The 20,912-nt window shown below is 41.4% G+C and overlaps 1 protein-coding gene across 1 annotated transcript in view; it reads right to left on the bottom strand.

The window, feature by feature from the left end:
• The window catches only part of GAD2 (glutamate decarboxylase 2), a 60,449-nt gene extending 39,723 nt beyond the window's left edge, over positions 1 to 20,726 (bottom strand). Inside the window, exons 1-8 of the mRNA XM_036460232.2 lie at positions 20,150 to 20,726; positions 19,379 to 19,438; positions 19,048 to 19,197; positions 17,779 to 18,012; positions 13,135 to 13,225; positions 12,122 to 12,234; positions 7,731 to 7,846; positions 1,345 to 1,424 (exon numbers count right to left, since the gene is read on the bottom strand). Coding sequence (XP_036316125.1) covers positions 1,345 to 1,424; positions 7,731 to 7,846; positions 12,122 to 12,234; positions 13,135 to 13,225; positions 17,779 to 18,012; positions 19,048 to 19,197; positions 19,379 to 19,438; positions 20,150 to 20,225 — 920 coding nt within the window. The 5' untranslated portion in view covers positions 20,226 to 20,726. The remainder of the gene's footprint in view (positions 1 to 1,344; positions 1,425 to 7,730; positions 7,847 to 12,121; positions 12,235 to 13,134; positions 13,226 to 17,778; positions 18,013 to 19,047; positions 19,198 to 19,378; positions 19,439 to 20,149) is intronic.
• Between the last annotated feature and the right edge of the window lie 186 nt (positions 20,727 to 20,912).

Here is a 20,912-nt window from a genome sequence, read left to right as displayed (position 1 = left end):
AGATAATGTGCATTCTTTGCAAACAAATTCTGACAATATACAAAGGTGTGAACAAGAACGTGGCAGGCTATTGTAATATTGTCTTCCCGAGGGAGTTATGGCTGTTAATCAGTTTTTTTGTTTTGTTTTGTTTTGTTTTTGAGTTTTCAAAATCCCACATGTCCAGAAGGCTGTCCCCTTCCCCTCCTGGAGCCCCATAAGCTCCTTGCTACTTCTATGACTTTGCTGGGGGTACTCAATCTTCTGCTCTTGTTCCCCTCCCACCCTTGTTTCCAACTCATCTCCAATTTTTAAAATCCAGCTCAAGCCCTCACTGCTGCATGAAGACTTTCAACCTTACCAATATATATACAATGTGTACTCTGGGCCACACAATTCAACCATATCAATGTCTCTTCTGATGCTACTCCATCTCTCCACTTAGATCATATTCTGTCAGGGCACTGGGATTATGCCTCATCTTTTTCTAGAGCTTATTGGGATGGTGGACAATCATAAATGTGTGTCCCATAAATTCATACCAATAAGTAAGTGGTTACTTTATTTTTATAGGTTCTAAGCTACAGGCCAATGGTAATTTTTTAAAATATATTTTTATTGCTTTTAGAGAGGAAGGGAGAGGTATAGAGAGATAGAAACACCAATGATGAGAGAGAATCATTGCTAGGCTGCCTCCTGCAAAACCCCCACTGGGGATCAATCCTACAACCTAGGCATGTGCCCTTTGCCAGAACTAAACCTGATCCGCAGGAAAGCTCTTATTTACCGAGCCAAACCAGCTAGGGCTAGGCCAATGATAATTTACATGAATATCTTGAAAATGCTATTAAATCTTTCTTTTTCCCTCCCCTCCTCCCTCACACTTATTCATAGAGTGCCTATGGGTGTCAATTAAAACATGGATTCATCTTTGGTTCCAGTATAAAGTTGATGAGTTGCTGAGGCATTATTTATTCCCTACTTGTTAACATGCCCCCACTTCTGTAATTATTCCATCAAGTGCACACCATCCAGGGTGCCTAGAATGATGACATCACCATAAATCAGTGATCAAGTTGTTGGTGTTAATGAATGTCCTTGTGCACCATCTTGGTGCAGATTTTTTTTATAGATTTAATAAACATTTTGATTCAGTCAAGGGCCATGGAAGGCTCCATGTCATTGAGGGACACCATCTCACCACTCCAGGCAATAGCCTGTGTGAAAAAGTAAGTGAATGACAGTGGCCAGGATAGAGCCAGGTTTTCTACCCCTATGGTGATCACCTGTTTTCAGACTAAAAGGCATATATATGTATGGACTTTGAAAATTGATAACCAAAAAAAGTTGCATATTCATGCTCACCTCTCATCACATTTAATTAAAATCACGCTGTCTGTTCCAATGCCCAAGGCTGCAGCTCCCTTCTTGAGAGAAAAATGACTCTGTAAAAAGAGCATATCAGTAATTAGTTGCATATAAAGTAAAAATCCATTCCCTTAGGTATTTTTTTTTCATTTCTCCTGTTTCTAACTTGTTCCTCCAAAGCCTGGATTGCTGAGAGAAGAAGACATCATTCACTTGGGCTTAAAAAATTGTGGTGAAATCTAGATAACATAAAATCTACCATCTTCACCATTTAGAAATGCACGATTCAGTGGCCTTAAGTACATTAATGTTGTCATGCACCCAACACTACCATCCTTCTCCAGAACTCTTTCCATCTTGCAAAACTGAAACTCTGGACCCATGAAACAACAGCTTCTCATTCGTCCCTCTCCACAGCCTTGGAGACCACCATTCTACTTTCCGTCTCTATGAACCTGGCGATCTTAGGAACCTCATGTAAGCGGAACCATGCACTATTTACCCTTTGTGAGTGGCTTGTTTCACTGAGTATAAGGTCTTCACGATTTATCCATGTTGTAGCTTATATCAGAATTCCCTCATTTTCAATGCTGAATCATATTCATTGTATATACACATCACATTTTGTTTTCCATCCATCCGTCCATGGACATTTGAATGGCTACTACCTTTTGTCCTTATGGATAGTGTACATGTGGAAAGCTGTATGAGCATGAGTGTGCAGATATTTTTTTGAGCCATATTTTTAATTCTTTGGCATATACTCAGAAGTGAAATGCTGGATCATATGATAATTCTATTTTTGAGGAATTGTCTCATACAGCTTTCCACATCAGCTGTACCCCTTTCTACTTCCACCAGCACTGCTCCATGGTTCCAGTTTCTACACATCCTGTCAACAATTATTTTGTAGGTTTTTTGTTTGTTTGTTTGTTTGTTTGTTTGTTTGTTTTGAAAATAGTCATTCTAATGGGTGTGGAGTGATACCTCATTATGGATTTGCTTTGCGTTTCCCCAATTATTAGTGATACTGAGCATATTTTCATGTGCTTATTGGCCATTTGTACATCTTCTTTGAAGAAAAGTCTATAAGCGTCAGCCTGAGGACTGAAGGGTCCCAGGTTCGATTCCAGTCAAGGGCATGTACATTGGTTGCGGGCACGTCCCCAGTAGAGGGCATGCAGGAGGCAGCTGATCGATGACTCTCTCTCATCGATGTTTCTCTCAATCTCTCTCCCTTCCTCTCTGTAAAAAATCAATTTAAAAAACAAAAGAAAAAGAAATGTCTATAAAGTCCTTTGATCACTCTTGAACAAATGTTTTGTTTGTTTGCTTGTTTGTTAGTTGCTACTATTGTTGAGTTCACTTGGACTTTAAGTGAAATACTAAGACCCTGGAAATTGTAAAAGGATCTTCTACTCCAACACACAGTAACCCAAGCCAATTTTATATCTGAGGGGTAAGAACACATCGACTGCCCCCAGCAGCTGTATATGTGTGGCTCCCAAACTTATATTTTGCTACCAAAAAATTATGCTCAAGTTTCTCTCAAATTCAGTGAAATTATGTGCACTCAAGAAAGAGGAGTGATTGGCTTTAAATTCAGCACTTTTGGTCCCAGAATTGTTGGAGGGGCTATTTGTTGTGCAGGTGACTGCCCAGGCAGAGCTGGGCTCCGGAAGGAAGGAGGCATTGGTTCCTGGCTTGGGCAGAACGCTGCGTAGAAAAGGCCACACTGACAAGGCACTGCCACATCTTTGAGCTCTTGGTTATTGATTCTGGATAGGGAGCTGAATCTTTTTTTTTTTTTTTTTTTTTTTTTTAATGGCTGTATCACTGTGCAATGTGAAAAGCTGAGAGGCTAACCTAAGCCCAGCTGTACTGCATCTGCTCAGCAGCCTCCTACTATTAACTACAGATCATTAAGCTGTCCAAGAGGGGAGAGGGGAGCCAATGACTCAATTTACATCTCCAAAGGGCTGCTGGCTGGAATTTTAAGTTATGGTTCCTGAGTGGGCGCTCTTTTCAAAGGCCCACTTTTGACTTATTTGAATTCTTAAACATGCAGCAAAGGAACTGCTATACTTCTAGGGCTGTGTCTCATAAACAAAAGGAAATCACATGTAAAACAGTAGCAAATAATGCAAACCAGTTAACAGGGCACTGAACTGAGGCGTTTTAAAAGCCCAGTGTCCCTGAGAAATAACGAGAAAGGGCCATTAGCCTCATTTTACAACCTCGGAAAGACAAAGTGGACATTTGTTACCAAGATACCTGGGAACTAGAAGAGAAAGCTTAATTGGGTTTGTAGAGATGCATGTCTCCCTCACTAAAAAAAAAAAAAAAAAAAAAAAAAAAAAAAAAAAAAAAAAAAATAGTGGTCTCTTGCTTACATAGCAGATCCCTAAGCCATCCAGGAAAGGGCAAAACAGCACTAAGTCTCCCTGTTGGGAGGGCACAGAACAGAGGAAACAGCTGCCCCAGTGAGCAAACACAAGTCTCCAATTAGGCCCCTCAGCAAATGAGCTTGTAAGCACTAAACTGCCAAGTGGCAAATTGGGGGTAAATAAGAGATCTGATGCACCTGGTCAATGAGAGAAAGTCCTCTCCTCTGGTATTTAATGAGAAAGGGTAAGGATCCTCAAATGAGGAGCAATTAACCAGGATAATTGATCACTGTACCAAATACCACACACTTAAAGACAAACACATGCCCAAATAGAAAGCTTGAAGATGGGGAACAAAGGTGACATGAGGCATGAAAAAGAAAACTAGATACTGAACGCGTTTATATTTCAGGAAAGGGAGCAGGGAAATAGCTAGATGTTGTCCACAAATAGCAAGAGACCCATAAAGAGGAAGAAACTTGAGAGACAAAAAAAAAAAAAAAAAAAAAAAAAAAAAAAGAGACACTGCCTAATGAGGAAGAAACAGTGAAGCCAGCTTAAATGGCCCATCTCTCTATGCTGATGGAGAATCATTTGTAATCCTTAGCACCACATCGTTTAGAACCACTTGTTGAGGAACCAGAACACAACAGCAGCCTGGATGCTGAGGAGCCTGGAAACCAAGTGTCTAGAGACATCTCAGAGAATACCTGGTGGTAAGCAGATATAAAGAGGGACATGGGGCAAATGTGTGGCCTTTGTATCTGAAGGGCTATGCCAAAGCACAAGTAAAGGAATAGCCAGACTGGTCTGGATGGCTTCAGAAAGCAGAACAAAAATTGGAAGCTATAAGGATTCACATGTGTCCCTCAAATCATCAAGACTGTTACAATAATCAGTTCATTGATGGAATAGCTGCGGAATGAGCTAATGAATAGTCCTCTGCCTCCCTGCCTCCCTGATTTTGGAGGGGAAAAAAAAATAACAATAGTCCCCCTGTCAGAATCTAGTGCTTATTTAGAACAAAATCATGTTTCAATTCAGGATAATAGATGTTAAAACCTATATGTTTTTAATTTATACTAAATAAAGATTAATTTACTGGTACATTTTAATAAAATAGCATTAATCTAAACGCAGGATATATGTTTCAGTTGACATTTAAAATGTGCAAATAAGTATGAGATTTTATAGTTATGAAATAACTGTAAGTGAAAAGTAAGCAAGGTTTGAGTGTGTTGAGATTGTCCAAAAGTGAGAATGTGTGAGGATGAGAGCCCACAGGCATGAGCTCCATCATTGTATGCAGCCCTGGTGGAGTAAGTCTTACCTGTCTTTAGAGATGGTGGGAGAGTAAGGAGATGGTGAAAAGTTCTGAAAGAAACCAGGTCAGTCCTTTGACATGCTTTTTTCTCTTCCTCTTTACAACTTAGATAATCGGTTTGGAAAGTTGCATTAATTCTTTCAAGCCATTGTTAGTCACATCCAGATACTTATTGTAGCAAATAGTTAATAAACATTTGTTGAATTGGACTACCTCCACTCTCCCCAGTCTTCCCCTTCCTTGGCTTTGACCAAATTATTGTATCACCTGTCCAGAATGATTTGGATCAACTGTTCAAAAAGACACAGGAGTACTTTCAATAAATTTGGAAAACCCCCTCCAGCTCAGCCCTATCAGATGAGGAGGTGTTTTCTTTGGAGGAGGTAACAATGTACCATCACCTTCACATTAAAGAAAAATCTCTTGGTGGAAATTTTATTTGGGAAGGTAGAAAATGTTAAATCAGTTGATGAACTATGGTGTACAAAACTTTGTTGTTGACACTTTTAATCTGATTTCTACATTAGTAATCAAAGCAGGGACCTCACTGGTCTGAGAGTCAGGAAACTCATTTAATCCTACCTCTGTCTACGTAGCTGACTACAGCCTCTCCATTTGTAAAATATTGATAATAATCTCTGGTGTGTCTGTTGCACAAGATTGTTGTGAGAATCAAATGAACTAATGTAATTGGAAATGTGTTGTAAACAGTCTAATAGTTACCAGATATAAGGTATTATACATTAAAAAAACAGTTCATTTGTCAAAAATAAACCTTTAGAACCAATTGGTATTTTAGGGTAGGTTTATAATTCAAATGTTATTTCATAATTATGTATGTGGATAGAGACCCAAAAAAGAGAAGGGAAAATGAAATGGTTATTGTATTACTGAATTACCTTTCTTTTCTTAGAAATAAAGAATTAGACTCCAAGTTTGTGATATCAGGAAAATAAGACATAACAAAATCTTTCCCAGACTATATGACCCACACTTTCTGGGTAAGGTTAATCCAATTTGCATGAAGCTTGAGCCCAACTCATTGAGAAACCAGAGAGCACAGGGCAGCTTGTTGGTTAATCAACCTCATTTCAGGTTGTGTAATTGGTACAGAAACCAAAAGAAAAAGATACCCAATATATCATCTGGGATTTTTGAGACCGAGAATATAGTAACATTTACCAATGTAGGGGTCCAAATCCACTGCAGGGAATCAGTAATTAGAAAATATTGCACCATGTTTTTCTACCTTTGGAAAAGCTGAGAAATGAAAATTAGCTGCTAATATGGGTACTAGGCCTAGTAGAATGAACATTGTCTTCCTCCCCAAGGATGCCCATATCCCAATCCCTGAAACCTGGGAATATGTTACCTTGCATGGCAAAAGGGATCTTTCAAATGTGATTAAGTTAAGGGTCTTGAGATGGGAGATTACCTGGGTTATCTGGGTAGACCCAAGTAATCATAAGGGTCTTAACAAGGGAAAGAGTGGATGAGGGAGTCAGAACCAGAGAAGGAGGTGTGATGACAGGAACAGAAGTCAGAGTGAGCAGAGGAAACGGGTGCTCCCCTGGCACCTCCAGAAGGAGCCCAGCCCTGCTCACCCACATTCCATTCTGACCTCCAATGAAGTCATGTTGTCTTAAGCCACTACTTTAAGGTAAACATGACTAAAAACAATGGCTAAAGATGATTTGTTAACATAAGTCAGTTTCTTTTGGTCATGAATTGTACTCACTGGCTTCCAGACTGTACTTGCCCTTCATTTCCTTGTTATAACACACACATACAGACACACACACACCTTTCAACATAAAAAGAGAAATTCTGTAGTAGAACTGAGGTCCCACTATGATTTCCTGCTTCTCCTGCCTGACATCTCTTTCAGGAACTTCTGTTTCCCTATTAAACCCTCTCTGCACTCCCCATTTTCCATTTTCTCTACCATCAAAGGGCTACTTGATCTTTGAGGCAGTTGTTTTCAGACGTTGGGCTACTTTGAGGAAAGGTTGTGATGGAGCAGTCTTAGGTATGTGAGAGGAAGCAGGCAGCCTAGCAGAGGTGTTAATTCGATTTACATGAGCAGGAAGGGCAGTTGTTGCAATGCCTTGGTGGCATTAGCTCTTTGAAGGAAGGAATATGAAATACTACTTCTTTGAATTCAAGATGGCATCCAGCCTGGTGGTAACTAGGTGTCTGTGCTTGGCTGAGAGATCAGATATGAGAGATCACTATGCCATTTCTCTACAATGATAAAATCTCTGGTTAGGTTAACATTAAAGTGGTTCAAGGTATCATGAGGGTTGGATATCTGGTCAGAATTTTTAAACACAAAGACTATATCAACAGGTTACTTTGGAGTTATGTAGGTGCAGTAATATCCATAGTCCAAATGAGTTCACAGTCAGTCTGCTTTCTCTCCTCCTACCCTTTCCCAACACAAAAGTGAAATGTAGGAACTGCAGATAAAACATCCTGATTTCTCTTTGAGTTTCCCTGAATTTCAAAGAGAAATGCAACCTATTGTACTCACTCAGCTCTTCTTTAATTCTTTTCCAAAAAGTATCGTTTGGAAAGAGAACTTCTGGGGATAAAGCATTTCTAAATATCATTTTATAAACCTAGACTTTACAAAATAGAACCTTAAACTTGGAAAGAACAGAAACACGTACATGCTCAGACGTGAAGGCAATGAGCCTTGGAACAGCGGCCATCCCTTTCTCCTTGACTTCTGGGAACATCTTAAAGCGTGCGATCAGCATGGCATACATGTTAGATATGGCGCCACCTAAGGTGCACAGCAACACATAGTTACCCTTTCTAGTCATTATCAACATCATTTCACATGCAAGCCACATTTCCATTTCCGTGACCCAGAGTTCTCCTTGGATGCAGGAGAAGAACTTCTTATTGGCTATCCTTGAACTGAATACTCAGACTCAGGCACTAGATAAGAGGGTCCAGAGAAGGAGCATTGGGCCCAACCATGGGACAGATGTTCTCCCTCCAAACCCATCTTTGTCACTATGAGGAACTGCAATTGATTCCACTCTTTGAAGCAGCATTAAAGAACTAAGAAATTGTCACCTTCTTTCCTGGCTTGTGAGTGCATTCTGCATGAGGCCAGGAAAAATCTTACCTATATCCTCATGTAGAAGACATTTCTTTTCATTTCAGCTCATACAAATGCCTTGCACTTGAACTGCTACAAATCAGTTGCTAATCAACAATTCTTACAGAATGAGAATATACATCCAAGCCCATCTCATCATACTCATTTGTTAATTTCCCCTAAATTGTTCTCCTTCTTAAAGATATTATTAAATGTAATTGTAATAGTTTACAAAATCTTATTTTATAGTTATGGGATGACATGCAACTAAGGAAATTTTAAGTTCACATTGAATTATTTTTCTGTGTCATCCTCAAACCATCAAGAATTTCATACAATAAAGTTTGTATCTAATAAGTAGAGTTTTACCTGATGTACAAAGAAGAGTGAACTTTTCCCCAGGATTGGTGGAAAGGTTAGGATTTTTACTATCCAGAAAAAAAGACAGATTCTTCTGCATGAAAATGAATACGTGGTCATGGAAACTGTGAGATCAAGACCATGAGGCAGGGTAAAGGTACTATCTCCCCCTCACCCAAAGGGGGGCAGGCCCAGGCCCTATCATTATGTGATCACTTTGAGTTTTCTTCCCTTCTCATGGCTGAAGAGCACAGGAGCTCTCTGTATTTAGTTGAATGGCCTACACAGGGGACAATCTTTGTCCCCTGAGCCGTGGGCTCTGACACAAGCAGGCAGCCTGACACACAGCAGTCAACAAGATCCTGGCTTTGTCATCAGTCAGAATGAGGACGATTTCTACTTCTGGACCCCAGAGACATGGGGCAAGCAGTATCTATCTAGGTCAAACCTGCTCTGAGCAGACACCCTTTCTAAAAGTCTGACTGTGTAGAATGCTGTTGGAAAATGGAGCAGCTTTTAAAGAAACATGCACTCTAGCTATGGTTTCTTAATTCTGGTGCATAATGATAGTTTGGATTGGAAAATTACTTATGGGGGCTTGTCCTGTACATTGCATGGTGTTTAGAAGTATCCCTGGTATCTATCTACCAAATGCCAACAGCACTGCTCCCCGAAAGTGATAACCAAAAAATGTCTGCAGACATTGCCACGTGTCCCCTGAGGGAAAAAACTGGGGGCAAAATTCTCCCACTGAGAACTGCTGCCCTCATTCTTCTCAGACAGGCCAGGGAGAAAGGAGAGCAGAAGACAAATAGAGAGTCAGCCTGTGGCCTTTGGACTGAAGAGTCTCAGGTTCGATTTCATTCAAGGGCATGTACCTTGGTTGCAGGAACATCCCCAGTAGGAGGTGTGCAGGAGGCAGCTGATTGATTTTTTCTCTCCCATCAATGTTTCTGACTCTCTATCCCTCTCTCTTCTTCTCTGTAAAATAAATAAATAAATAAATAAATAAATAAATAAATAAATAAATATAAAAATATATGTATTTAAAAATCAATAAAATATATTTTTTTAAAAAAGAAAGAAAGTTCATGTCACAGGACACTTGTCTAAGAGGCTTCTAGCTCTGCTTCCCACTCTTCGGTTTGCACCTCAGTCATTCTCTGTCATGTTAAGCATCCCGGAGAGGGAGGAGCCTCTGCCCAGAGCAGATTGCATTGGGCAGCACAGGTAGGAGGATAGATGCATGAGCCCTGCATGCTCTTATTTCCCATACACCTTCAAGAGAAAGGATGCAAAAGCAAGCCCCAAATTATTCCGAAAACTCTGTGTATAAAAAAGGTGTGTGACTAAGCCAAGCCTTTGCTCTTTCCCCCTCAATCCTTCATGACTTGTCAGTGCTGAGCAATGACAAGTGCTTGGGTCTCTGATTGTCAGGCACAGGTGACATAACATAACCGATTTCTTCTAGAAGTCCTAAAGGACTTTCTGTGAAACACAAAGCCTCTGGACTTTATAGATGGAGGCGTAAGGCAAATGGCTGAGCTATATTCAGCCACAGACCTAATTCTTCATGTTTAGTCCCAGACAACAGGACTTTCAGATCTCAGGCAGGTAATATGTGTGAATTCCCCCTTTCCTCACCCCTTAAATTGTAAGACCCTTTACTTCAGGAATAAGGTTGACTGCTACCTAGAAAGACATGTATTAGTGATTCAGGATGCTATCAACCTTTCTTCTATAATGTCTATAAAGAGCAGAGAAGAAACAGGTTGCTAATGGCTTTTCTTCTGTACCTTCCCTACTTTGCAATGTCCGCATTACATTGTAACATGACATCAATGGCTTCTATTTTAGGTCTTTGAGACCAAGAGAGGAGCCCCAGGATCAAGCTTAAATCTTGTCTAACCCATTTTCTTGATCATTTACTGTCATTGATGAGGGTATTGGGAAAGCCCTAAGTCTATATCTGGCTTAGCACAACTGCCAGAGACAATGCCTTCTCTGGGACAGATGGATTTCAAGACCAACCAGGTAAATTAGGCCTGTCTCAAGCCCCTTTGGTCAACTTTTTAGGGTTCACATGGCCAGCTGTTAGCACATGCTCACTCTGCCCTCCTGGGAACCATTAAAGTAGATCCTGGGATGCTCCTGGCTCTCTCAGGGACAGCTCAGTTATGCAACTAACCTTATAATAGGAGAAAGAATAAAGGTAGAAGTGATGTTGATCTCTGAACCCTATCTAATTGCTCATGAAAAATACCTTAAGCCTTAAGATCCTTAAGAACTTAAGAGCATTAGTTCCAGGCAATTATGACAAAGTTCCCTCAGTAGGGGATGATTTCCCAGAGGAAAAAACAAAACAAAAACAAAGTACTAACTTTTCTACAAATAAAGGCTAGCTAAAAATTCTTCACAGCTGGCATTCAATGACTTATAAAGAAAAGGCTAATTTTCCCTACAATTTTACTAACAGGTTTTCCTTCAGCACTTGGGGGGAAAAAAAGTGCTATAGCTTTAAAAATATATAAAATAAAATAGCAGATATGAGCTTTAGGTAAAGCTGCTTGATCTTAAGCCTATTGTTGCTCATTTATCATTTTTTTCCATCTGCTTTTTTATTTTCTCCCTCCCTCATTATCCTCTTGTCTTTGTAAATTTGCTGGAGAGATATCACAATGTGGCCTTTGCTAGGCCTGACACAATCTGGGGGGTGAGGGGAAGATGTCCACCCATTATAATGACCTCCTTCTTTCACTGATTAGTTAATGATCTGTGCACCGGGTTTCTTTTCCATGGGTCATTGACTCTTTTTTCCCCACTGCCCTCCTAACTTCTGTTTCTTCTCTGCATCAAACCAAGGTCACACACACGCGTGCCTGGACAAGCACACACACTGGGAAGCGCACAGGCCTTTGTTTCAGGTTGATTCTCTTGGCTGAAAGAGGTGTAAATAACTGGGGTTTAGAATGCAATGGAGGGTGAGAAAAGCCAGGATGAGAGAGATTGAATGGCTTGATAAAGAAGAGAAGGAAGGAGAAAATTCCTGAAGAAATCATCACCCTTTCCTTTAGTTCTAACAAACTGCCTCGTAGGCACTTTCCACCCTCCTTGAAATTAGTGTAAATAAGCTTGTTGCTTGAGAGGAACAGGGTTCTTAGGATCTAATAAGTATCTGCCTGTCATGCATTCCCAAACAGAGAATGGCTTTATTAAATGAGCTGCCTTTTTCCTTTCTCTAATTCTGGGAAGAGCATCAGAGGGTGAATTCTCTTATTAGGCATCTTTATTTTTTTGTTCCACATCATGCATACATCCTGTGTGTGGGAGCCCAATAGAAGTCCTGAGTAAATATAATCTTTGTTTATGCTCTTCTTGAACAAAAATAACTAATGTTCAAGAATGGGATAGTTGGCTTAGAGGCATGGCCAATGGTCAAATGTACTTAATGACACTCATTCTTTTTATCAATATACAGACTATTGAACTTAAACAGAAATACAAACATGGTATTTAAGACTTCCCAGGTTCATAATAGGGCATTGCATACCAGAAGAAAGAAACACAAAGAAAAGTTGAAATGTCATATACCAGGAGAAAATATTCCATCACCAGAGCCACCTGGCCAGCCAATGATTTCTCTCATTTTCTTTAGGGTGACATATTCCAAAAGTACAAAGACTGGAGCAATTTCATAGGTGAACCTGAAATGCAGTAATGGCCACATTTTATTTATGTAACTCAAATAAATAATTTGCCACTATAGTATCTACAAAACTTTTTCCTTTTTTCAAACCCTGCATTCACAAATGTTATGGTTATATATGAAGTAGGAAAAAATATGTCTTCTAAAAGGTTTGCTAACTTTTCTATGTTTGTAAAGCTAAGAGCTTCAATTATTGGCTTAGTGCACAATGGTCATTTATCATCTATATATAGAAAAGCCTAAGCGACCATTTGACTGTTCTACTGATAGCTATGACATATACTGACTACCAGGGGGCAGACACTCAATGCACAGGCATGGAAACATGGAACAGACTGATGAATCTCAGAGGGAAGGGATAGGGGAGAGAGAAGGAAGAGATTATCCAAAGATCTTATATGCATACTAGAGGCCCAGTGCACAGATTAGTGCACCATGGTGAGGTCCTCCTGCACCTCTCACAATCCAGAACCCCTGGGGGACTTCAGACTGTCAGTTTTAGCTGGATCTGTGCAGGCCAGGACGAGGGACTCCACTGGTGCTGGAATCCATGCACTGGGCTTCTAGTACTGAATAAATAAAGAACATTGCTGAGTAACACTATTTAAAAGATAACATCTAATCTCGTTTGTCTTTTACAGTATACATTATTATAAATCTAAAATTCAAAAAGGTCCCTTTTTGTGTTTAAAAAAAATGTTGCATAGCTTTGCATGAAAGTTATATCAACACTATATTCTATTAAGTTAGAGTGAACAGCAATGTATGTCTGATATCCATATCACTATTTAAGGATCTACTTAATAAAAGAGATTTTCACATGAGAAGTAGAATAAAGACTATTAAGCTCCACTAATAATTTATCCTTGATTATACAAAAACACATTTACCTACTTACATGTTAGTGTTTGCTGTTGATGTCAGCCAGTCTGCTGCTAATCCAACCATATCCAGTCCAGTGGAGAGTTGATTGAAATATCTGGGATGCCCTGAATAAAATGGATGCCCAGAATCAGGACTGCATTCAATGAAAATTAATGCCTCTCAAACACATAATTTCTCTTGCTAAAGATCCTATAGAAGTAGGAAATCTATATTCAGAAAACCAATATGCATGCACGCATCCTCCCCCTGCCCCCCAAAAAAGGAACATTTCCTCTAACAAGAGAGATCATTTTGGATTTTTAGTATTTCTAAATATGGTCCTTAAATATTCTCTATTAAAATAACAAATGTGGTCTGCAAAGTGGAAAAAATGTACTAGCATTTTTTCAGTAGGTTTGTAAACTACAGTGCTTGTGTAATCCAAAGCTATTCAGAGACAGTCTTTTTTTGTTTACACTGGTGTTACTAAAAATCCTTTTTTTGTGTTGAAGCTGTTCTGGAATCGGTCATACCATGACATCCGCCAGCAATGCCAACATTCATAATGATATCAGTGACAAATGGCTCATGATTACAAAAGACAAGGCAAAAATGAGAAAATAGAACATTCTCTTGAATGATTTGCCCTTGATTCAAAAGGTAATGATTGTCTATAGATGGTATGGAGAAACCTAATTCTTGTCAATTCTTTTCTGACCAAATATTTAATTATAAACAACAGAACTCCTTCATAGCTGTGATTTAAAATAAAGAGGAATACAGTCAACATCACTGTCTTGTCAGCAAGATACATGAAGATATAGTCAATGGACCGATCAGTCCATTAGCAAGGCTTATCTATTTAATTTCTGGATTTCTCATAGACTCTCTAAAGGGGGTTGACATCCAAATACTCCTGAGGCCATTATTTTAAATGTGATGGTAAGTATCTCATTAGAATTCCACTTCTGTGTCTTGCCTCATAAAACCTATCTACAAATCTGTGATTTGCTTAGCAGCAAAAATTTGGGAAGATGAACAATTATGGAAATAGCGTCTGATAAAAAGGCACCTGCCACTTACTGGACACCTGTCTGAAGCCTGGGGATGTGATAGTCTCTCGTGCCAGCATGAGCAAAACACGATTTAAAAAGGCAGTGCAGAAAGCAGGGATGCTATCTCTAGGACTGGAGTGCTCTCTTATCAGCAGCAGGCATGTGGCTAGACAATTAGATGCTGAGAAAAGATAGGAGCCAGGAAAGAATAGTGCACATTTGAAAGAGATTGGGTTTTGTGCAGCTCTCTACCCCGCCTCTACCATTGTTTTGCCTCCCTTTGGCCTTGCACAGTGCCCCTCTATCTTTTTTTTTCCCCCCTCTTTTCCAGGCCCTGTGATGCTGACCCTGTCATTTTGTGCATCCATGGGAAGTGAAAAAGCTTTCTTTGGGTTCCACCACTGCCCTCTGGAACAACCCCCCACTCCTCTCTGCCTCATTGACTCCCCATTTCATTAGAGCTCACAGCTGAAACCACAGTCCTCTGCTCCCACCTGGTGCCCCTGCATTTCCCTTTCCTTAGCCCATTTCTTTAAAGTGAGGAAATTAATAAGGATTAGCAAATCTATCTGTTCAACAACCATACCGATTCATAGACATTTTTTCCATGAACCTGGTGTTTGCTAGCACACACTATTTAATTCTAAGGAAACTTTGGCATGAAAACATTGGCATAAAATTGAGAGGGAGTCCAAGGCCTGTGTTGTGGTCCAGAATGTCAGAAGACCAGTTGCCCCTGATGACTGCCTTTGGGAAATGGTGGGAACAAAGTTGAAACTTTAGTGGCCCATCTCCCTTCTGTATTTCTTTTTTGGCCTTGGTCGCCCATTTTTCTGAATCTCTTTTCCCTCAAAATGTTTATTTCCTGATAATGATGTGAAAATATAGAGGGTGATAGTTTGACAGATCAGAACAACATGATCTTTTGATTTCTACAGAAATATCATTTTGCTCCCTTCAAATGACCTTTACAAACTGCAGGTAATCCAGGCAGGGCTCTCTGAAAGAAGAAGAGTGAGAGACCTTCCTTGGAGCTTGCGAGTTGTCCTGACAGCCCTGGCATCCAGCTGCTGCTGCTGCTGCTGCTGCTGCTGCTGCTGCTGCTGCCGCCGCCCCAAAAGGGCTCTGGGTTGGCAGACTCTATGCCAGGAATCAGGTGATCAGGATAGCCTGAGCAGCCAGTGTTACAGTGAGTTTGAAAGGTGAGATTAGAACCGCTCCAGGCTCTCGAATGCTCCCCACAGATTAGCAAATGAGAAGGAAGGATGCACAGACTGCTTGTCTAGAATCAGTTGGGGAGGGGCCTTAAGTCCTCCAACTGTTCTCTTTGTAAGGGTAACATGCACAGAAGGAGGTCTCACTTTCTAACCCTTCAATTCCTTTGACTGAAGGTTTAGTTAAAAGGTTCAAGACATTTAACCCTTCCATCACCCAACCATCACCACTGCCACCAAATCTAAGGACCCCCACAAATGCTAATTATTCTAGGATTCTTATCATTTTTGGCAGTTTTGGGTCCTAGTATTTCTTATGGAGGTAATTTTATCAAAACATGAAGGCATTATTTCCCCACTGCTCCTCACTCCACTCAAAGCTTGAATTCCAAGTGGAAATTTAGGTTAACGGCTCTCAATAGAAAGCAGGTTATAAGATGCATTTTTTAAAAAAACAATCTTCTGAGAAGCATAAAAATGCTTAATGTAGCAGGGTAGTAATTACTTTAAAGATCCTAAATAATACTTTTTGTCAAGTTATAGCATAAACTCCTATAACCTAGCAAGTTATAGGAGTTTATGCTATAGAGAAGATGACTGTTAATTCTTTGAAATGCTATTTGAGGGTAAGGGAGAAGAGTATGTATGTCATGAATAATATTGATATTGAATTAATATCAATATGCCTTGCTTAAAAATCCAACTTAATCAATCGTATTTTTCCTGAACTTTAAATAACATGCATGAGAGCTATACTTGCCCAAAAGAGATAAAAACATTATTGTAAAAATCAAAGAAGTGAATTTACCCATGTTTTCCTGACACTAAATGGAATATTGACAGTTACTTCCATTGACTTGCATTTCCCATTATCTTGTCTTTAAATTGTATTTCAGACACCACCAGATTTTAAGGAGAAAGATGTGAAACATTTGTATAGATTCTTTTTGGTTTGGTAGAAAAAGAATAGGTAGCATTTTACTATTAACATTTAAATATTAGTTAAGGGAATGGGTTAAACAAAAAAAAATGAATTAAAAGCATTGTTCAGGTTTGTACTTACAGATACATGAAAAACTGGGAGAAAGAAACATCTTTAATGCCTAGTATATAAATCATATGGATTCTCTATGAACATAACTGAGAATAATATCCAACAAGCCTTCAAAACCATATTGCACAGATGGAATTTGATAGAAATCACCAAACTAAATTCCTTTCCCTATATATCTAGTCCTAAGCCTATAGTCTCACAAAAGTGGATATCAATGATTCAGTAAATTAATTTCCTAAGGTTTCTTCATTGCATACATTTCCTCTGTTGGTTTAAAGAATGTACGAAGAACACCCCTCCACCACACACACATACACATGCACACTCACACACACAAGGAGCTAAAATCACACAGCAGACATTCTTTAAATATTTGTTGTTGATTAGAATGATATGGATCAAATTTAACTTCAAATCAATTAGCCACAAATCAATTTAGGTCCACAGTTCTCTCTTTCCCCCTGAAAATTCAGTCATTTTTATTGCTCTAATGAAGTACCAGGATGATTAGAGATGATGTAGAAAAGAAAGGAGTAATCATGACCTGGGAGATGAATAGCTAATTTTGTGTAGACAAAATTAAAACTTAAAATGCACCCAAACAAATAGTACACCTGGCACTATAAAATGGATAGAGGGTAAAGAGTACTGTAAAAAAGCAATAAATTTGCTCCTAAGGATATCTGATTTTCTTTACCCCAATCCACCACCCTCCTTATCTTATATACAGAGTGACTGAAGTGCACATTTTGTATAATATGGCTAAATTGTTAAGATAGTTTGAATTGTGTTTTCTTTTGTGTAAATTTCTTTGAAAACAGAGACAAACTGGAGTTCAAATCTAAAGTGTTGACCATTTGAGACAATGTAAAAATATTATCCCTCTGGATCAATACTTACATAGGATGCTTTGTCCAAATTCTCACCTTTTCTATGCCAAAGTAATTATTAGCATTTGGGCTTTGTTTAGATCATATTTTTTGAGCATTCATTTTCATACCCCCCTACCTTTTTTGTTTTTCTCTTTGCATTTTGGGTCCCTGCTACTGGCCTCTGCTGACAAATGCTTTTTTCTATATCGGTTGTTAATCTCTTTGACCAAATATGTGCAATGTAAAATATGACAATTTATAATTAGATAATGTTTTGACATTACCAACTTCAGAATCATTAACACCAATAGTAAAGGGTGCTTTTGATTAGTAAGATCATTCTAATAATGTCTATTTTTTAAATGATGAAAAATTTTGTAGACTTGAAAATATCAGTAACTCCACAAAACAGAAAGTATTTTATAGCAAAAATAAAGATTGTGAAAGAAAAAAGGAGTTTTATTATTTCTGATGGGACAATACCTGTTTTAATGGCATATTTTAGAGTTGTTTGGCAATGCATCAAAATTTCCTCCAAATTTTGTGGTTGGTCTGCCAATTCCCAATTATATTCTTGAAGAAGCTCATTAGGGTAATGGAAATCAATCACTTTGGTTGATCTATCGAAACTTTTCACCACATACTGAAGCAAAATATCCATAACATCCTGCAGGAATGCCAAGGTGGGTCTCTCTCCATCACAGGCTGGCAGTAGGTCTAAGGAATGGAATCAAAATGCCACATTTTATTTTATTTTTTAAAAGGTAGAATTAATTTTAACAATATAGTATCTTATGTAACCCAATATGTCCAGAATACTGTCATCAAAATGCCACATTTTAATTTTACTATGAAAATACCCAGGCAAGATCTGATCTAGCAATTTCTCTATCAACTGGTAATCGTATGTTTAAAAAAAATCTTCTGGAAACGCAGAGCATTTTCTTTCAAAGAGGAAGGAATGAGAGAAATTAGTATTTCTCCCCATTGCCCACCCCAAATGAATTCTTGCATTTCAATTCTAAACTTCATTGCTTTCTTTTAAAAACAGAATGTGCTTCTTCATAGGGGTTCTTCGGAAACGTTATTTCTCAGTAAATCATCCCACATGGTTATGGAAATTGTCCATCTCAGAAGTGTTTGAGGAACCAATGCCTTTGGGCAAACCAGGCAAAGCGGAACATGCGAAATTAGGAACTCGGACCCATTAGGAATAGGAAGGCCCGCTGTTTCCAAGTCTCTCTCTCTCTCTCTCTCTCTCTCTCTCTCTCTCTCTCTCTCTCTCTCTCTCTCTCTCTCTCTGTGTGTGTGTGTGTGTGTGTGTGTGTGTGTGTGTGTGTCATGCGCGCTTTTTGGATGACTAAGTATGTAAGTTCTCACGTGAATAGAATCGTTCTGTGAAATCGCAGCTACAAATTACTCTTGAGTTCTAAAGACAGTCTTTGCACTTCTGACCTGGAAACCAAATCCCACCGGAGGTCTCACCAGCACCAAGAAGCCGACCAGGACCTCCCGGCGCGAAAACACCGAAGCCCCTTCTAACCCGGGTGCCCGGCACCGCGCAGAGGCTGGGGTTGGGTCTCAGACCCGTGGCAGGCCCTGCGTGCCTCACTTTTCAGCTGAAGCTTCTCCTAAAGTCATCCTCCGCCCTCCATCTGGAAGCCAGCTGAAGGTAGGGCTCGCTGCGCCTGATTAGGCACGGGCAGAGCCTCCGGCACTGGCTCCAGGGGCCCAGCGAGGCCGCGCCCTTACCTGTTGCGTGCAGAAATGCATAGTTGACATCCGCTTTGGGACAGCTGCAGGGCTTCTGGTTGCAAGCGCAAGCAGCCTTCTGGGAGGTGGCCTGCGGGGGCTCGCTCCCGCCACTCTCCGCTGGCTTCTCGGCGTCTCCGTAGAGCAGAGCTGGCAAAGACACCCCGCGCAGATTTCGGTCAGCTGCTTTCTGGACCCGGCTCCTTAGCCCTCGTCCACCCCGCACCGAGTAACCCCGACTCCGCCGCTCAGAGCTGAGAAGGCGGCTTTGCGCTGGGCCCCCGAGGCGCCCAGTCCTATTCGCCTCCTGCCCCGGGGTACCCGCACTCACCGCACAGCTTGTTTCCTATGCCACCAGTGAACTTCTGGGCCACCTGACACCAGGCTCTCGCTGTGGGGAAAGAGGGCACGAGGTCAGCGAGGCAGAAAGAGAAGAACAGACAGAGGGATGCGCTAAATTTCGTTCTTTGGAAACAGTATCAATAAACCTGGTGTCTCAGAAGGGGCCGCCCCGGGTTTGGCACCGGGGGCAGGTGGGGGAAGTGCGCGGGGATCTGGCGATCCCACCCGACCCTCCACCCTAAATTTACTGATTCTTTCCCCAAGGTGAAGCCCACATCGCGGCTTCTAGAGATCAGTCGGCTCAGACCAACTCCTTCCCCTTCCTGCCTCGCTCAGGCGAGTTTTCCTAGACACCGAGCTTGTCCCTTTCCTAGCAGGCTCTCCTTTCAAACCAACAATTCTCTCCCTTTCCTGATGTGTCCTTTCCCCACTGCAACTCGGTCCCTCTCTAGGATCCAAACACCAAGATGGTGGCAGTGTCCCAGGCCTGAGGAATTGAGGGGTCTAGGAAAAGCCTCCGAGGAGCAGGCTCGCCCGGACTTCTGCGAGCAGACCCAGGATTCTTGGGGTGTCTTCTTAGGGGATAAGGACCTGCGGGCGGGCCTTTAGGTCTCTTGGGCCACCAGGGACCTACCCCGAAAGGAGGACGAAGCCGCTGAAGTTTCCCATTGCAGGTGGAAAAACCTCCTTTCTCTTCCCTAGCTCCGCAAACCCCAGCCCATCCTCAAAGCTCGCCTGCTACAGGTCCAGATTCTCCTACCTGTGCCGGGGTTCTCGGGATCCCCGGAGCCATCTTCAGACCCGAAAGACCAAAAGCTGGAGCCCGGAGATGCCATCTGCGCTGTGAGACTGGAGCAGATCGCCTCCGAGTGCGAAGTGCGGGCGAGCTGCCCTCGGCTCGGTCCTGCGCGCGCGTGCGTGTGTGCGCGTGTGTGCCAAGAGGAGGGCAACGCGCGGGGGCCCGCGCAGCCGCGGGTGGGTTTCACTCAGGGACAGGAAACGTGCGTGTCTGCGTGGGCGTGTGTGTGTGTGTGTGTGTGTGTGTGTGTGTGTGTGTGTGTGTTGGAGTTAGGGCTTGGAGACGTGGCGGCCACGCTCTGAAAGCCTAGAATGTTAAGTAGGGAAGGCTCAGAGCCAGGAGAGGGGAGAGCGCAGAGCGCCTGAGTGATTTTGAAGGCGAGGGAACCCGAAGCGGGTGGATGAGCGGGCGGCGGGAGTGCGCTGAATCAGGATGGGAGACTGACAGTGCTCAGGAGCTGGAGTCGGAGTGAGTGGGTGGGAGGGAGGTGTGCGGGCGAGCTCCCGCAGAGGGCAAGGCGGGAGACAGCCGGCTTCGCCTCCCTGCCCGGCCCCGGTGCGCTGTCCAGGGTGCTAACGCGGCTGACTTCGCGCTGGCCTCTGGGAAGGGCGGACCAGAGACTTTGGAGCGGTGGGAAGGCTGGCGGGGAGCAGTTTTACCTTCGCTGGGGTTAGCGTATTGTTTGAGGTCTGGCTCCCGCTGCGGAGGAGGACGCGCGCGGTTC

The sequence above is a fragment of the Pipistrellus kuhlii genome, unplaced genomic scaffold (genome assembly GCF_014108245.1).
Source record: "Pipistrellus kuhlii isolate mPipKuh1 unplaced genomic scaffold, mPipKuh1.p scaffold_m20_p_1, whole genome shotgun sequence".
In the NCBI taxonomy this organism is placed as follows: domain Eukaryota; kingdom Metazoa; phylum Chordata; class Mammalia; order Chiroptera; family Vespertilionidae; genus Pipistrellus; species Pipistrellus kuhlii.
This window is presented reverse-complemented; position numbering and strand designations above follow the sequence as displayed.